This window comes from Neolamprologus brichardi, chromosome 18 (assembly GCF_056152115.1).
Source record: "Neolamprologus brichardi isolate AB-2024 chromosome 18, ASM5615211v1, whole genome shotgun sequence".
In the NCBI taxonomy this organism is placed as follows: domain Eukaryota; kingdom Metazoa; phylum Chordata; class Actinopteri; order Cichliformes; family Cichlidae; genus Neolamprologus; species Neolamprologus brichardi.
The window spans coordinates 29,142,520-29,157,598 of NC_142121.1; the positions used below are offsets into that span (position 1 = coordinate 29,142,520).

Sequence of the window (15,079 nt, forward strand, 5' to 3'; positions counted from 1 at the left end):
CATAATTTTCAGAGTTTTTCATGCCTGCTTTGAAATAACCTGCTGTTTGTTTTCCTTTTGCCACATGCCTCCAAATGGGGATTATCTGGTGCTGAAACCTGAAAAATTCATTTCTAAACCATGACAGGATATCGTGACAGATATACAGATTTGCAAGTTAATTTGGCACAATGCGGGACTTTGTTGTCAAACTTCTGAATGTAGCTTTTTGCTTTATTTCACTCTGAAGAAAATGTGCGCAATATAGCAGAGCTGACAGTTAGAAAACAAAGTGGGAGTTCTGAACGCTTCAGATGTGTGCACAGCACAGAAAGAAGCTCCAGTGTTTAAATGTTTGAAGTGTAAAATAAGATGAGATGTGTGTGAGGTGGAATCAGTGACAGCAGCTGATATATAATGAGTGAAAGGAGTTTAACTAATGGCTAAACCAATCAAGTCTCAAAGATAAGTGTAAAGTCTGACTCGGAAACATGAAAGAACGACATTGTGCAGACTTTTTATTTTATCTATAGATAAGATAGATAAAATAAGATGTTTTTCTTTTAAATTAAAATATTTAATCTGGTGACCTAACCTTTCCTCGTGTTAAGTGCTAATTTGTGGCCCAGTCTGCACGGCAACAGAAATATCCAATTGAGTCAACATGTCCTGGAAAATAAACGAATTTGCCTTGATTAAAAAAAAACCATACAATTATTTGGGAATGAAAATAAATGTGTGCTACTTGGGCTGTGCGGAATGAACCAAGAACAGAGGATGAATTTCTGCTTGTAAAGCATCCAAAGCTTTTAATATCTCCACATCAAGTTGTGCGTGCAGTGTATAGACTACCGAAATAAGCAAACAACAGGTTGTGAAATATTCTCCTTGAAAACTAGCACTAAAAAATGGATAGGATGGAGTGTACCGAGCTTTTCCCCTCCAGACTCTTCCATCACCACTGACAGTACTATAATGACTCCTGTCTGAGCCCTGCAGGAGTCCTGACTTGCTTCTAGACAAGGAACTGTCATACAAAGCCCACATAGCAGCGGCAACTGGAGCATGGGGATGTCTCTCCCCAAAATCCATCAAATCTCCTCCATCTCTCCTCATCCCAGCTCTGCCCCGCTCTTTACTGAAACTTTAATCATCCCCCACCTTGACCACTGCAACACCTACTGGAGCCACGCTGCTGAAATATTGGTTTGAAGTGAAAATCCTCCCCAAGTTTTCCAAGCTCTGTATGTTCTACTACTTTCACCTTGAAATAGTAGAATATTAGACCAGTAGATGTTCATCCCCTCCAGCTTTATCAGGACAGCTTGATTTCAGAGTTGTCCCAAATATTTGATACCTTTGACGACATTCACCTCAAGGCTTAATCTGCCTCTGATATTATTTTTAAAGTGACACAGAAACTCCGGTCTATCGCTTATAATGCTCCAAATTTTAAATTGGCTGATTTTAATTGCACTGTAAAAAGTACTGGGTCTAGGCGATGGCTGCGTACACATATGTGACACCTTTTTCCTGTGTATGGATCTCAGCTGAGAGGAGGGAGACGAAGACGGAAAAAGAAGGTCGATGTCCTGAAGTGAGGACATGTCTTCTGCCCTTCAGCAATGTTTCAAGTGCTCTTCTTGTCAGTGTTTCAGCAGAACTCTGCTGATAACGAATGATACAACATTTTCCACACGAGTCTTCCCACTGATGCAAAAGTGCTTACTCATAGGGGGTCATATGATTGTTGGATTTTTCTCTGTATGTATTATTGTGGGGTCTACCGTACAATATGAAGCGCTTTTGGAGACTTTTGTTGGGATTTGGGGCTGTATAAATAAAACTGAATTGAACTGAATTGAAAGTTGTGATAGCACACCTTTTTTAAAGAAGTAAACAACAACTTACCAAACACATTAAAGTTATGTTAATATAAACGTGCCTGAAAAAATATTATTGAAAAAAATCAAGGTTGCCATGATGGCATCGTGGGTAACACAACACTGTAACCTCACTGGGTTCAAAACCATCAGCTGACTGAGGCCTTTCAGTCATTTTGCATATTCTCCCTGTACCTGTGTAGACTCTCTCTCTGGGTACTCTGGATTTCTTTCTATCTGCTTTTCTGCTTCTCTGTGTTAGCCTTGTGATAGACTAGCAGCCTGTCAGGTTATACCTCACCACGGGGTACCTTGTACTGTATTGGCAGCTGGGATAGGATTCAACCACCCCCTTACTCCGAATTGGATAAGTGGTAGAAAATGGATAGACAGATTTGGTAACCAATATTCAATTGTAGTCATGAGTGATATAAAAGCCCCTACAAGAGTCTAGGTCATACCAGCATCTGTGGCCAGGAACTGAAAAACTATGGAGAGCAGCTGTGTGATATCTTAAAGTATATTTTTGCACAATCCCTTAAGCTGCAGAGGGTCCTCGAGCTCTGGAAACATTCCATTATTGTCCTGAATGTCAAAAGTAATCCCCTAAGTTGTTCAACAAGTTTAGGCCCTTAGCTTTGACATCCATCCATCAATTCATCCATTCATCTCATCCACTTATCCAGCTGGGGTTGCTGGAGCCTATCCCAGCTGGCATTTTTGGGTGAGAGCTGGGCATAGGGTTAATACATACCATCGCCGGGCTCACATAGAGACAGACAACCATTCACACCCACATGCATATCTACAGCAGACCTATCAGAATCAGAATACTTTATTGATCCCTAGGGGAAATTATTTTTCATTACGGTGCTCCATTATAAACAAACATGAACAAAGACAGACAATACACTAACTAAGAATAGCATAATATATACATGTATATATATACATAAACGTCACTTCTTAATAAATAGCTGAAAACCTAGAATCACATGCTAACATGACATTCACGTCTTTGGACTGGAAGACTAACTGGAGCGCTGAGAAAACCCACACAAGCACAAGGAGAACATGGAAAGTCCACACAAATAATTCGCTGCTGACAAGCAGATTCAAACCCAGAAACATCTTGCTAACCACTGCACCAACTCCAGCCTTGATTTCTTTGGCTATAAAACCATCACTTTAATGCTTTTGCTGAAACAGCTAGAACTGTTACAGTTTGCATCTTGAGGGCCACAAACCTTATTCCAGATTCTTACTTATTGATTTTTCTTCAGCGCTCAATACCACCCCAGTCATTGCTGCTCACAGAGAGCCTCAATTATTGCTTTGAACTTGGTTTTGATCTTACCTTAATTGGGTGGATAACTGACTTTTTAACCACTTTTTAACCAGCAGGTTAGAGAGTGTGCGACTTAATGGTGTTCTCTACTTACCCACTGGTTGCCCTCAAGGTTGCTGTGTCTCCCCTGGTTATTACATGAGCACAAATCAGTGTTGCAGCAGCCACAATGACAGAGCCATTAGAGAGTTTGCAGAAGATTTGATTTGGTTGTTGTGTCAGAAACAAAAGATCTGATCAATCATTTCAGAAAGTCGCCACCAAATCACTTTTAATGGGGTTTAAAAAATTTTTTTTACCTCTTATATTTTAGATCTACAATTTTTTGTTTTGAGTTTTGAATCCCGTATTGATGATACCTCTAAATTGTCACATTTCTTTCTGTGGAAGATTCATTTTCGACTCCCTCTTGCAGAAGTTTTAATCATTTGGTTAGGAAACTTAAATATGTGTCATACCTGGACATTAAAAAGACCTGTAAGATCTCAGTGAGGACTCAGGCAAACACTTGATCATTTCTTATTTGAGCTAACCCTAATCTACACTACAGGGAGCTCGAGCTTTTGACCTCAGGTCACCCATTTAAGGTGTTCGTAAGGAGGACTAAAATTTTCTGTCTTTTTGATCTTGAGTTACACTCTTAAAAGCAGTTCACATCCTGGCTACCTGGTTAACTTTCACTATGCTGACACATCGGCATATTTGTACTTGGTATTGATTTCCATTTTCCTTCATTAGCTTGGTGATTTATTGTTGTTGTCCCTTTGAACTGATTGTCATTATGACGATCACTGCTAAACAATAGAAATATGCCTGAACCTTACAAAAGGCTTATGATTCGTGCTGCTGTGACACAACCTGGTCATCACTCCTCTTGCTTTGGGATGATCGCTCTACACTGAGCAGAAGAAAGAAGGTTATTTTTCGATGAAAGTACATCGTGTTCAGTAAGTGCTCACTTATTTTTGTGTTATAGCCCAGTGGTTTATAATGACATGAGAAGGAACAGTTTCTACCATTCACTCATTTGAAGATCTTTTTGTGAACATGTGTGGATGGCCAAATGACAGTAAAGCATTAACTGTCATATATCACAAGTAACAATGTATTCAGCGTGTCTCCCTCACTTCGCACACCGTCTTCATCTTTTTGCATGTGGCACATTGATATTAGAATAGATCTCTTTGCCTACTGATGTCAGTGTGACCCAAAAGAGCGAATATCTTCCGGCACAGAAAAACAGAACATAGCTGAGACTGAAAACAGGTTCTAATGTCAACTTAGTTACTTAATTGACAAAATCTGTTTTGTCTGTTCAGCAGAATGCACACATATGGATACATATGTAGAGGCAGGTATAATAAAGTTAACTCCACAAAACAGGTATTCTCTATTGTGCATACTGCCATATTTACATATATGTATTCTAATATAAGTAACTGCAAATAGTAAACTCAAGTAGTAAGCAATGGAAGATAAAAAATAGCTTATTTTTCTTTCTTTTTTTTTAAAAAATTTTTTGCATGAAAGCACAGTAACGTCTTGGTTAAAAGTAAAGATTTTGTGTATAATGCCACTGTTAGGAATGGGATTTGTGTTTGTTTGTAAATGTTATCCAAACATGGTACAATACAGACACTTTTTCCTAACATACTACAGATCGCACTGCTTTTTCATTGTCGGCAGCTTAACTGGCAGTGCGCTGTTGTTTTCTTACTCTTAACAGTCTGTCTGAATCCATCTTCTAGGCGTGAATTTCTGAGTTTGTTGATTTTGGCCTTTTTATATTCAGCAGTTTGCACGCACACAACAGCTTCTTCTGCTGCTGAGCCCAGCTACAGCGATGCCAACACTTCTAATAATTTAGCATGTTTGTCTTCTCTGATCAAAAAACTTTCGCTCTCTGAGAATTCAACAGAAAGAATTCAACGAGGACATCCCTGATTTTTGGCACATAATACACTGGGCTTCAAAGCCTCAGTGCTAATCAAAACACAGATTTACTTTAGAAGATATTCAATCATACAGCATCAATAGAGAGCACATGCAAGAAGTGAATCAAAATTTGGCAGATGAGTGAAAAGCTCTGAATTGAATGAAATGACTGTGTAAACAGCATTGTTGACTAAACAAAGGGCTTCAGATTGGGATGACTACACAAAAGGCCACATCTTATTTTTTGCATATAGTGTTAATATTTCTGTATTATCATATTATCATTTATATTGATGAGCTTAAGAAGGTTCCTCAACTGACCCAACAAATTACCATGTGTTGCTTACCAACATAGCCAGTATGAGTGTTGTCTAATCTGATGGCCAGTTTTTCTTGTCATTATATTAGAAAGATTATCTTGAGTCTTTTCTTTTCTTTTTAAGTTTGTTGTAAATTTGCTGCTGTGCTTGGGATCATTGTCCTGTTGTATGACCCAATTTCCTAAGAGAGAAGAGTTCAGTTTCCTAAGGCAGACAGACCTTCATAATTTGTCCACACACATAGTTTGAGATGTTCGAAATTTGTTCACAAAGTATGAACAAATTCAAACATGAAAATATTGATGAATCACTCGTTTGTGCAGGGAATGTTTATTTGCAGCTTTGTAAAGAAGAGATCTATTGTTCCAGAAGTCTTTGTTCAGACACAATTTCCCTTCTGAACTTTTTAAGACAGAAAAGACTTCCTCCTCGCAGCCTTTCCAAACAAGCCATACTTCATACTTAAACAGTCTTTATCTAATTGTACTGTCATGAAATTTACCACCTAACATCCAAACTGAGGCCTGTAGATTCTGAAACGTAGCTCTTGCAGTTTCACAGCTCTGATCTCCTTGGAAGACTGACAGCTGTCCTGAATATTGCCCACTTGTGAATAATCTTTCCCACTGCAGAGTTTCTTCAAATTGTTTGGAAATGGCCTTTCCCGGATTTACTGACAAGAGCAATCTCTTCTCAGAGATCATTGTTGATGTATTTCCTTCTTGGCATTGTGTCAACACACACCTGAATCACCCAGACCAGTAAACTGACAAAACCTCTGCTTTCACGGAGGTGCTCACACTTGCTGATGATCAATTCATCAAGAGCATTTGATTTTCAGCACCTGGCTGCTACCTACCCTCTTAATTCTTGTAGAAACATTTCAGACATTGCGTCGACATTTCGTTCGTTTTTGTTAAATAAATGCAAATATCCCGTGTTGATGATCACTCTGAGTTATATCTGTCTAATTTTAAATCCTGCTGAGGATCGGATCAGCATTGTTTATTATATCCTGATATGTGAAACCTGAGTATAATAATTCACGAGTGTTTTTCGATCTGTAACCTCTGTGTGAGGTCTGATTAACTACTGCTCTCATTGGTTATAGGTATTGGTCAATCACATCTGATTCACTGTTCACACTGAATGCAAATAACAGTACTCGTTGACTTTATAGATGCTTTAAATAGTATCCACTCAAATGTTACACTTTGGCTTCATAATTGTATCCTGAGACGTCCTGAGATGTGCTGTGTTTGTTATATTTGAGTTTTAAGTTGATAAGTTCATTTGTGCTAAAGTTTTTTTTTTCTTTCTTTTTACAAAGATGATTTACAGATGATGAAAGCAAAAAGTCGTTTCATGCACCCTGCAGTTCCTTTTAGGTTGCTTAGAAATCTAGCATTAACATCACGGCTCACTGGCCAGATGATTTGTGTGAATAAGCGACAGCCGCCAGGGACGCAAAAGGAGACAGCGCTCCTTCTGCCGTCGCAGAGGAAAATTAGCCATGGGATATTTAATTAAGTTGACAAAGGCTGTAAAGATATTCTCGTTTCTCTCCCACCTGTCTAACTACATGCTGTTAAATGTCAATACCATACTGGACCGTTGCCATTAATCTACAGCTCTATTTCCAACTGTCATGATGCTGAGCGAAAAGGAGAGAAGCAAATGTTCTTGTTTCACTGACTGCCTTCTTATATCAACATCATGTTGTCCTTTGTCAGAATCATCGATTATTTTGAGGCTCGTTATAAAGCTCGTACTTATCAACATTTTGACAAAAGGCTGTAACAATTTGGGCCGTCACATGGACTCAAAATATAAATATTAATTCCACTGCTTTGGGGATCGCTGTTTAGCATATGAAACAGTTCTCTGTTGGGGCAGTCAATTTGTCAGTCAGCCTCTTTCAAAAGCCACTCAGCCTTTGATTGCAATCATTCTACACTTACTCTTCATTTCCTCAATTTGCCTGTGATCTCTGGCACTTCATTTATTTAATCAGAGCCAAGACTGAATCTATTAGCCACCTATACTGCAGCGCTGACAAAGTGGGAACAGAGTGAAACTACAAGTAAAGCTGAAAAAATGTCCAGGGACCTCTAAAATACACAAGATGAAAAATGCAAAAATCTGTGTGTTCAAGTAAGCAATGTGGCAAAATATGACCTATAACCTTTCCAAATCAAAACTACACAGGCAACAGTTTGACTCGAATGTAAGCCAGTTTTACACAGTGGCATAAAACAAGTGTGAACAGGTGTACCTAATAAAATGAGCAAGTTTACCATATAACAAGCAGGTTTAAGGCATAAATAAATTATAAATATAAAGTAAATAGAGAGTACTTTGTTTGCAAAGTGTCACGGTCTGGCTGGCAGACCGTGGGGAGATGGGGAAATAGGACCCAAACGCCGGACTCTTCAGTGCAACAGTGTTTATTTACAAGGTGGTGAAGTAAACAACAATAAATCCCCAGTTTCCCAGACTCCCGTGTAGTGTCTTCTTCCTAAAAGTCCCCGTGTAGTGCTCTCTGCCCCAGTGTCCCTGCACTCCCCGTGCTCACTGCTCCTTCTCGTCCCACACTCCTCCTGAGGGGAAAACAATAGAGGCAGCCGTTACACTTGACTATGCTCAAAGACTGACGTGTAATCAAACACAATAATCCAGCGTCGGTGGAAGCTCCATCACTCTTCTAAATAGCTCCACCGACGAGCCCAGATGAGGAGCAGGTGTGCGGCAAGGACTTCGGGTGTGGCCAGCCCTCAAGTCAGGCCACGCCCCCAGGGCTGAAGGTGCCTGTAACTTGGCCACAGAAGAAAGGCAACACAGCCACCTGCCTACATACAGATGTGCACAGGGGCAGTGCAGACAACACACCAAATAATAATAATAATGATAACGATAATAACAATAATAATAATAACAACAAGAACAACAACAACAGTCCTAGTCCCCACTGCCCACGGACCCCGAGTCCCCAGAGCCGGGTCCGTGACACAAAGGAAAACTTCAGAACAAAACCATGATAGCTTCTTGTGGCTTAAGTATAATGGGCGTTATTACACTCAAAAAGCAACACGAATACAGACAATGTTATTTAATGATATCAACTGCAAAGCATCAGCTCCAATTCCCAACCAGTCTGTGAGCGTATACAGGCTTCAGGCGTACATGTCTGGGTGTGCTTGTATGCAAGAACAAAGGGAGAGAAAAATGAGCAGCCACAGACCGTCAGAAGTGGGAATGAAACAGTGCAGGTGTATAAGCAAGCGAACGGCGTTTTAGAGCTAAGTGGGAAAGTTTGGATTCCTGTGAGACTGTTTTTTAATTTTTTTTATCTCCTTTCAACACTAGAGTCAAAATACCAAAGCAGCGATCCATGACTTGTTAGTAAAAGGAAAGATAGACAAGCATACCAAATCTGATGTGAAACCACTTCACAGCGAGAAGAAAAGAAAACACTCAAAAGTTTGATTTAGACGCTAAATCATTAATCAAAATTGCATTGAAGATACGATATTGAAAATCTAATAGCACAAAGTACTAATGCTCTTTTTCTCTATATGCCATGTTTTTGTTAGTTTTCACTTGATCAGGCTTTGAAAATACTATACTAAGCACTGATAAAAGTAATTAAAAGTACAGGTGTGGCAGTATGGCAGTTTTGTAAGTAACAAAATAATTAGAAATACCCCAAATTAAAAGCTAATGTTCAACTCTATTTTTAATATATAGCGTCCTGTTTGTGTAAAAGAAAATCAGCCATGCAGTGTTTTCCATCATCTTGCAGACCACAACTGTTCAAATCGGCTAGCGACTGGTGCCATATTGAACAGCAGCATTGACGTCTGTCTGCTGCAATAAAAATGCAAAGCTTGTTTTCCCTTCTTAAAACTATCGACCCATTGTTTCGCGAATTACAAAGCCTTTCTTTCAGGGAAATTGTGTTTTCGATAAAGACGGTCCAAACAGGCTTGTGTGAACACAGTTCCCCTTTGCACATTCGCAGCCGTCTCGTGGGGGTAAAGGTAACGAGACTGTCAGTCACTGTCTTGGCTTGATTAGATGTATAAGCACAACTGTCTGGTGAAAGCATACTGTACTTCTATACTGATGTGTATATATGAATACAAATGGCATATGAGTGGCGGGCCAGGGAGTCCACGAGACTGTGAGTTGACAGCCTGCCTGAGTAATGCTAATCATGCTTCGCCATATTGTTTGAACCCTCACAGCATACATTAACATGTTCAGGCCGTACACCAAGAATAAAACACTGAGAATCAGCAGCAATGAAATTCATAGTAAAATAATATAGCTGCAAATCTGGAGTGAGGGTTAAAGGATATTAGAGTGTGATCAGATGTCACAGTGGCGATGATGACTGATCACTGGGGTCAGGAAGTTTTGAATGTTTACATCATCTTTTTCTTTTTACTAGCGTGTGTATGTGTGAAACTGAGTGACAGCAGCAGACATGTGGCCATCAGGTAGCAAAACAAATCTCGACAGTTTGGGTTTGGGGAGCGCGAAGATGCTTGTCAAGCGCGTGCATGTCCGTGCGGGACGATGCATTATACTTGCTAGATTCAACCCAATACTTTGATATTTTAACAAACAAAAAACTTAAATTTATTCAAACTTGATTCTTCTTTGTATTTCATTTATTTATTTTTACAATTTACAGTTAATGTCTCACCAATGAACTTTCTGAAATCTGAGAAATATGCAAGATTTCTATCAAAGACTTTCATCAGGTCATAAAGATGTAGTCGTAAATGTAGTCGACACTTTCATTTATCTTTGCACAGAAATGACTAATTAACTCAAAGTTATCTGTCAGTTTTAGTAGTGTTTACATATTACAATTTGACATTTTTGGGACATATGCTGATTGACCTTTTGCAGAAACTCAGACTATCCCCAGGATACAAACCAAGGCTGTCCAAAGGAAAAACAGAATATGCCTCACAGAACTTCTTATGCTCACTTATAAGAATGAAGCACTTGGTTTATTATTAGGCAGACAACTGTGCAGCTCCCAGCAAAGAGACTCTCTGCTCCATAAGTTCAGTTTAAACTTATCTCAGTGACTGCTGGCTATAATTATATTAACAAAGAGGCCTAAGAATACTACTGACCTTCTAATTTAACTCTACGTAAAGACACTGGTAAGTTAATTTTCCCAAAATGTCAATCAAGTGTAATGTTATTACAGATGGGAATGTAGGCTTATGTTACAAAAATGAAACCCAGAAGTAGATGTATTGACTATATAGTGAGCATTTTATCCCCCAGAATCCTCCTCTTCCAACAGCAAAAGGAAAAAAATGTCTGACCACAATGTCTCATCACAGGAAATCGCCGGCTTATTAAGGTCTTGTTTCTTTTCCTCGTCTTTTCTCCCATTGTCTCCAGGTGAGCGGGATTAATGCGTCGGTGAGCAGGAAACGTGAGCAGCGCGTGCTATTCATGGTGGTGATTATGGTGATGTGCTACCTAATATGCTGGCTGCCTTATGGCATCATGGCCCTACTGGCCACCTTCGGCCCACCGGGCCTGGTCACACCGGAGGCGAGCATCATCCCCTCAGTCCTTGCCAAAACGAGCACGGTCATCAACCCAGTCATCTACGTCTTCATGAATAAACAGGTAAGAGGAGGGAGGGCTGAGGCTGGGGTCAGTACCTTTTTCTCTTTCGCTGTCAAAAAGTGGCAGCCGGAGGTCTTCCTGCCCACTGAGGCGAATGATTATTTCAAGGTGGATTAAAATAATAGAAATTACTCCTTGTTTTCTATTCCTGTCAGGTAAGTCAGTGGCTTCTTGACACTGAATAAACTAAATTATGTACTTGTGTGTGCATGGTGAATAATAAGGTCTTTGAATCCACCTTTTTTTTTAACATATTTGACGAACTCCGCCAACTCGGCTTGTTCGTCTAAATAAATAACATCTAAATACATTGTGATGAGCTAATGAAAACCGAGTGCTTACGTGTCTGTTTGTCACGTCAGAGGGGGGTATTTGCAGTGTCGTGCAAGTACCCGTTTTATCAGGTGTTCGTCATTAAAATTGTAAAAGATCTCATTTAATCTTGGCCCACGCTCACGTCAGGCAATATGATGAGACGCTTTGGGTGTTATTATCTTAACTGGGAGCACTTATTTGGAGCTTGCTGTCCTGGTCTTATTTGCTTTTCTACTTTAATTACTGTTAAGCTGCCTGTGAGAAGAATTAATAAAGCTCACCTCGGGATCCTACAGTGTGTCATATGACCCTCATAGCTCATTTCAATTTTACTGTGTTTTCTATTTGTGCTGCGCTAAAGTTCCAATCGGCTGTAACCTCTTCTATCCCGGCTTACTTTTTGCAAAGCAACAAGTACTTAATGCATGGAGACTACCCAACAAAATAACATTTTTAAACAGTCAATGTTATTTTGACTGTTTAAGCTGGTCTGAGCTGGTCTGCTTCAGTGTGATTGTTCTGGTGTGATTTTTTTCAACTTTTTGATGCAATATGAAAAGTTTTGTTTCGACCAAAACAATAAATAAACTGTCAGCGATCAGTGGTGTGTGAAATTATAGAAAATCACTTAGTTCTAATGGCATCACTCCAAAGAACAAAAGAAAATTGTGAAACATATTCTAACGTAAATGTGTTTGTTTTTATTTTATTTTGTTTTATTTAGGATCCGATTACTGAGAGTAGAAAAACTGGCTGAGAAGCATTCAGGACCGTTGCAGTTGTGGTCACATACAATACATTTGCCAAATTTAAGTGGAAGCAGGGGCAAAACTAACTATTCATCTGTCAGGAACTGACAGGAAAACAGAAACTTTTGCCGGCGTCAGCGTGGGCTCCGCTCGTACTTTTTTGACTGGAGGGCCAAAGACATAGGGGGAAAGGATGAAAGATGGAAGACACTGAGGACTGAGAAGAGAACCAAAGATCAGAAATGTTTGTTTTCCGTGTGTCAGTGGCCCAACGTTCAGAGAATCTCTTCTGATTATAAACTAGCTGTACATATTCAATGATTAAATACTATGGCACACAAAGAAGTTTGCATCCAAATAAATAATCAAGTAAACCTTAAAAGTAGTTTCACATTTGTCATGCAGCTGTTGTTGTTTTGTGCTATTTAATTAAACCCACAGACCAACAGTAAACGCCTATGTTATTGTTGAGTGATGCAGTACTACTTTTTTATTGAGCAGTGTCATCCCGGGCATGACCGAGCTCAGAGCCCAGTGCAATAGTTGAACTGGATCTTAGATTCTTCTTCCTTAAGTGAAACTTTTTGACCAGTAGGAACCAATACTGACACAGTTTACCCCGACGAATGTGACTGGTGGGGATGTTTTTGTCAGCTGATCATTTCTGGGTGCTTGGCTTGGCCTTGTTTGCTGGTGTTTTCTATTGTTTGTGCTTAAGTCACACTCAAGTTTTAAATGTTTAATTCATTGGTTGTACAAATGGTTGAGGCATGGAGACGTTCCAAAGCCTTGCGATGGCTCACTTGTTCATAGTGTCGGTTAATCTAAATAACAATTTAGTTTTACCTCATTTTAATAAATTGGACACTGACAGATTAATTTGTGTTTCTCTTGGTAGATTACATGAGTTATTACTGAAATTAGCTGATTCTGACAGAGCTGTTTTAATGTGTACATTAATGGATTGGATTTATATAGCACTTTTCAAGGCACCCAAAGCGCTTTACAATGCCATTATTCATTCACTCTCACATTCACACACTGGTGGAGGCAGCTACAGTTGTAGCCACAGCTGCCCTGGGGCGCTGACAGAAGGCTGCCATATCGCGCCATCGGCCCCTCTGGCCAACACCAGTAGGCGGTAGGGTAAAGTGTCTTGCCCAAGGACACAACGACCAGGACAGAGAGCCTGGGGATCGAACCGGCGACCTTCCGGTTACAGATACGCTTCCCAACCCCCTGAGCCACGGTCGCCCCGGTTAGTTCCATATATAGTTGGACAGAGATACACTTTTTGTAGTTTTGCCTCTGCAGGGGGTTTTAAATCAAATAATTAATTACTAACTATATTTTTAAAAGACTAACATTTTTGTAGTTTTAGAGTTGAACCTGGCAGTCTTCTTACCAAGAACATTTGGATTGTTTGACAATCCACTGTGGTGGTGTACAGAGGCAAACTGCAACAAACTACCAGCTATGGAACAATACTTTCCACAATCACTGGTGCATTTTTGCATTTGTGGTCTCTCCCTAATTTCCCCCGTTAGGTGAGCAGTCATGTCAAAGTAACATCCACATGAATAGATACGCCAGAATGCCTCGTTTTTTTATTCACCTCACATTAGTTATATTTTGACTGTGCTCCCAAAGTTAACTCTAAATTTCAAGTTTACTTTATTCTCCACCTTCCTTATCAGGGTACTCTCTCAACTCAAGCTCTCTGTGCAAACAATACATTTAAACTCAAGATTTAAGATGTTTTGTTGGTTTCTGAAACATAGTTCATCATCGTGAGCGTAAATAGGAGATAAGCGAGACTGTCTCACTGAAGCAGACTGATAAAACGTCTTTTTCTTTCTAATCTTTATCATCTCATTCTGGTCTATTAAGTAAAGCTCAATGAAAAGCATAATGCTATGTAAGGCGTTAGCCCTCTCAGGATATCTATGTGCAGTAGATCCTGAGATGTACTGTACAAAGAATTATATGCAGTGCAGTATATTGGAGAGTAAATCTTATCACCATTTCTAAGCCTTTCAAAGTGCAATACTTTTTCTCAGGTTTAAACTTTCCTGACTGGAAAGTTACTGTGTTACTGCCAAGACTTATTTTACTGTGGAGTTGGAAATCTACTGAAAAAGCATACAAACTCAATATGCTGCTGTCATCTGGAGATACTGCATGCTTCTCCTTATATGTTACATCAGACGCTGAGGCCACCGCCACAGCTAACTGACCTTACAGGGACATTTTAGCCGACACGTCATCAACTTCAACTTCCCCTGGGAGGGAGCCAGTGGGAGAGAATGAAACCAAATGTCCTGTATGTCATTTTCAGTCTTCAATTCCTCCCAGCCCATTACTATGGAAACTGTGAGTTGAGGCGAGTTGAAGACTAAAAATGCTGTACAGATACAAGGATCAGCTGGTTTGTCCCGTCAACGATCAGCCCTGCTCACAGCCGACACCCCCGGGGTGGTTTAAAAAACAGGGATTATGGGTAAGTTTAATCATCTGTTTATTTTTGAATCACTACTTGAAAATAAACTTGTCAATACTCGTGAATACACTGCTTTATATATAGACCAATCCAAAAATATCTGTATATTGTCACAATTGTCACGTTTTCAAAACTAAAACCTGAGTATGATTTTATTTGACTGACATAAAAATAAAAACTAGACATTTTTAAAAAGTGAACTAATGACACCAGACTGTGTACTTGGAAAAATATACTAAAACAAAATAAAGATATGCAGGAACTGTCTCTTGTGTAGCATCTTGTACATGTTACAGCGCTTTAATGCAAAGACAAAATACATATATTTTCAACGTTAAACTTGAAAAACTGAAAAGATGGTGACTGAAACAAGTAATAGATCATTG

The 15,079-nt window shown here is 39.5% G+C and overlaps 1 protein-coding gene across 1 annotated transcript in view; it reads left to right on the forward strand.

The window, feature by feature from the left end:
* Window positions 1-15,079, forward strand: part of tmtopsa (teleost multiple tissue opsin a) — a 62,544-nt gene that overhangs the window by 34,284 nt on the left and 13,181 nt on the right. Inside the window, exon 3 of the mRNA XM_006786943.3 lies at window positions 10,896-11,129. Coding sequence (XP_006787006.1) covers window positions 10,896-11,129 — 234 coding nt within the window. The remainder of the gene's footprint in view (window positions 1-10,895; window positions 11,130-15,079) is intronic.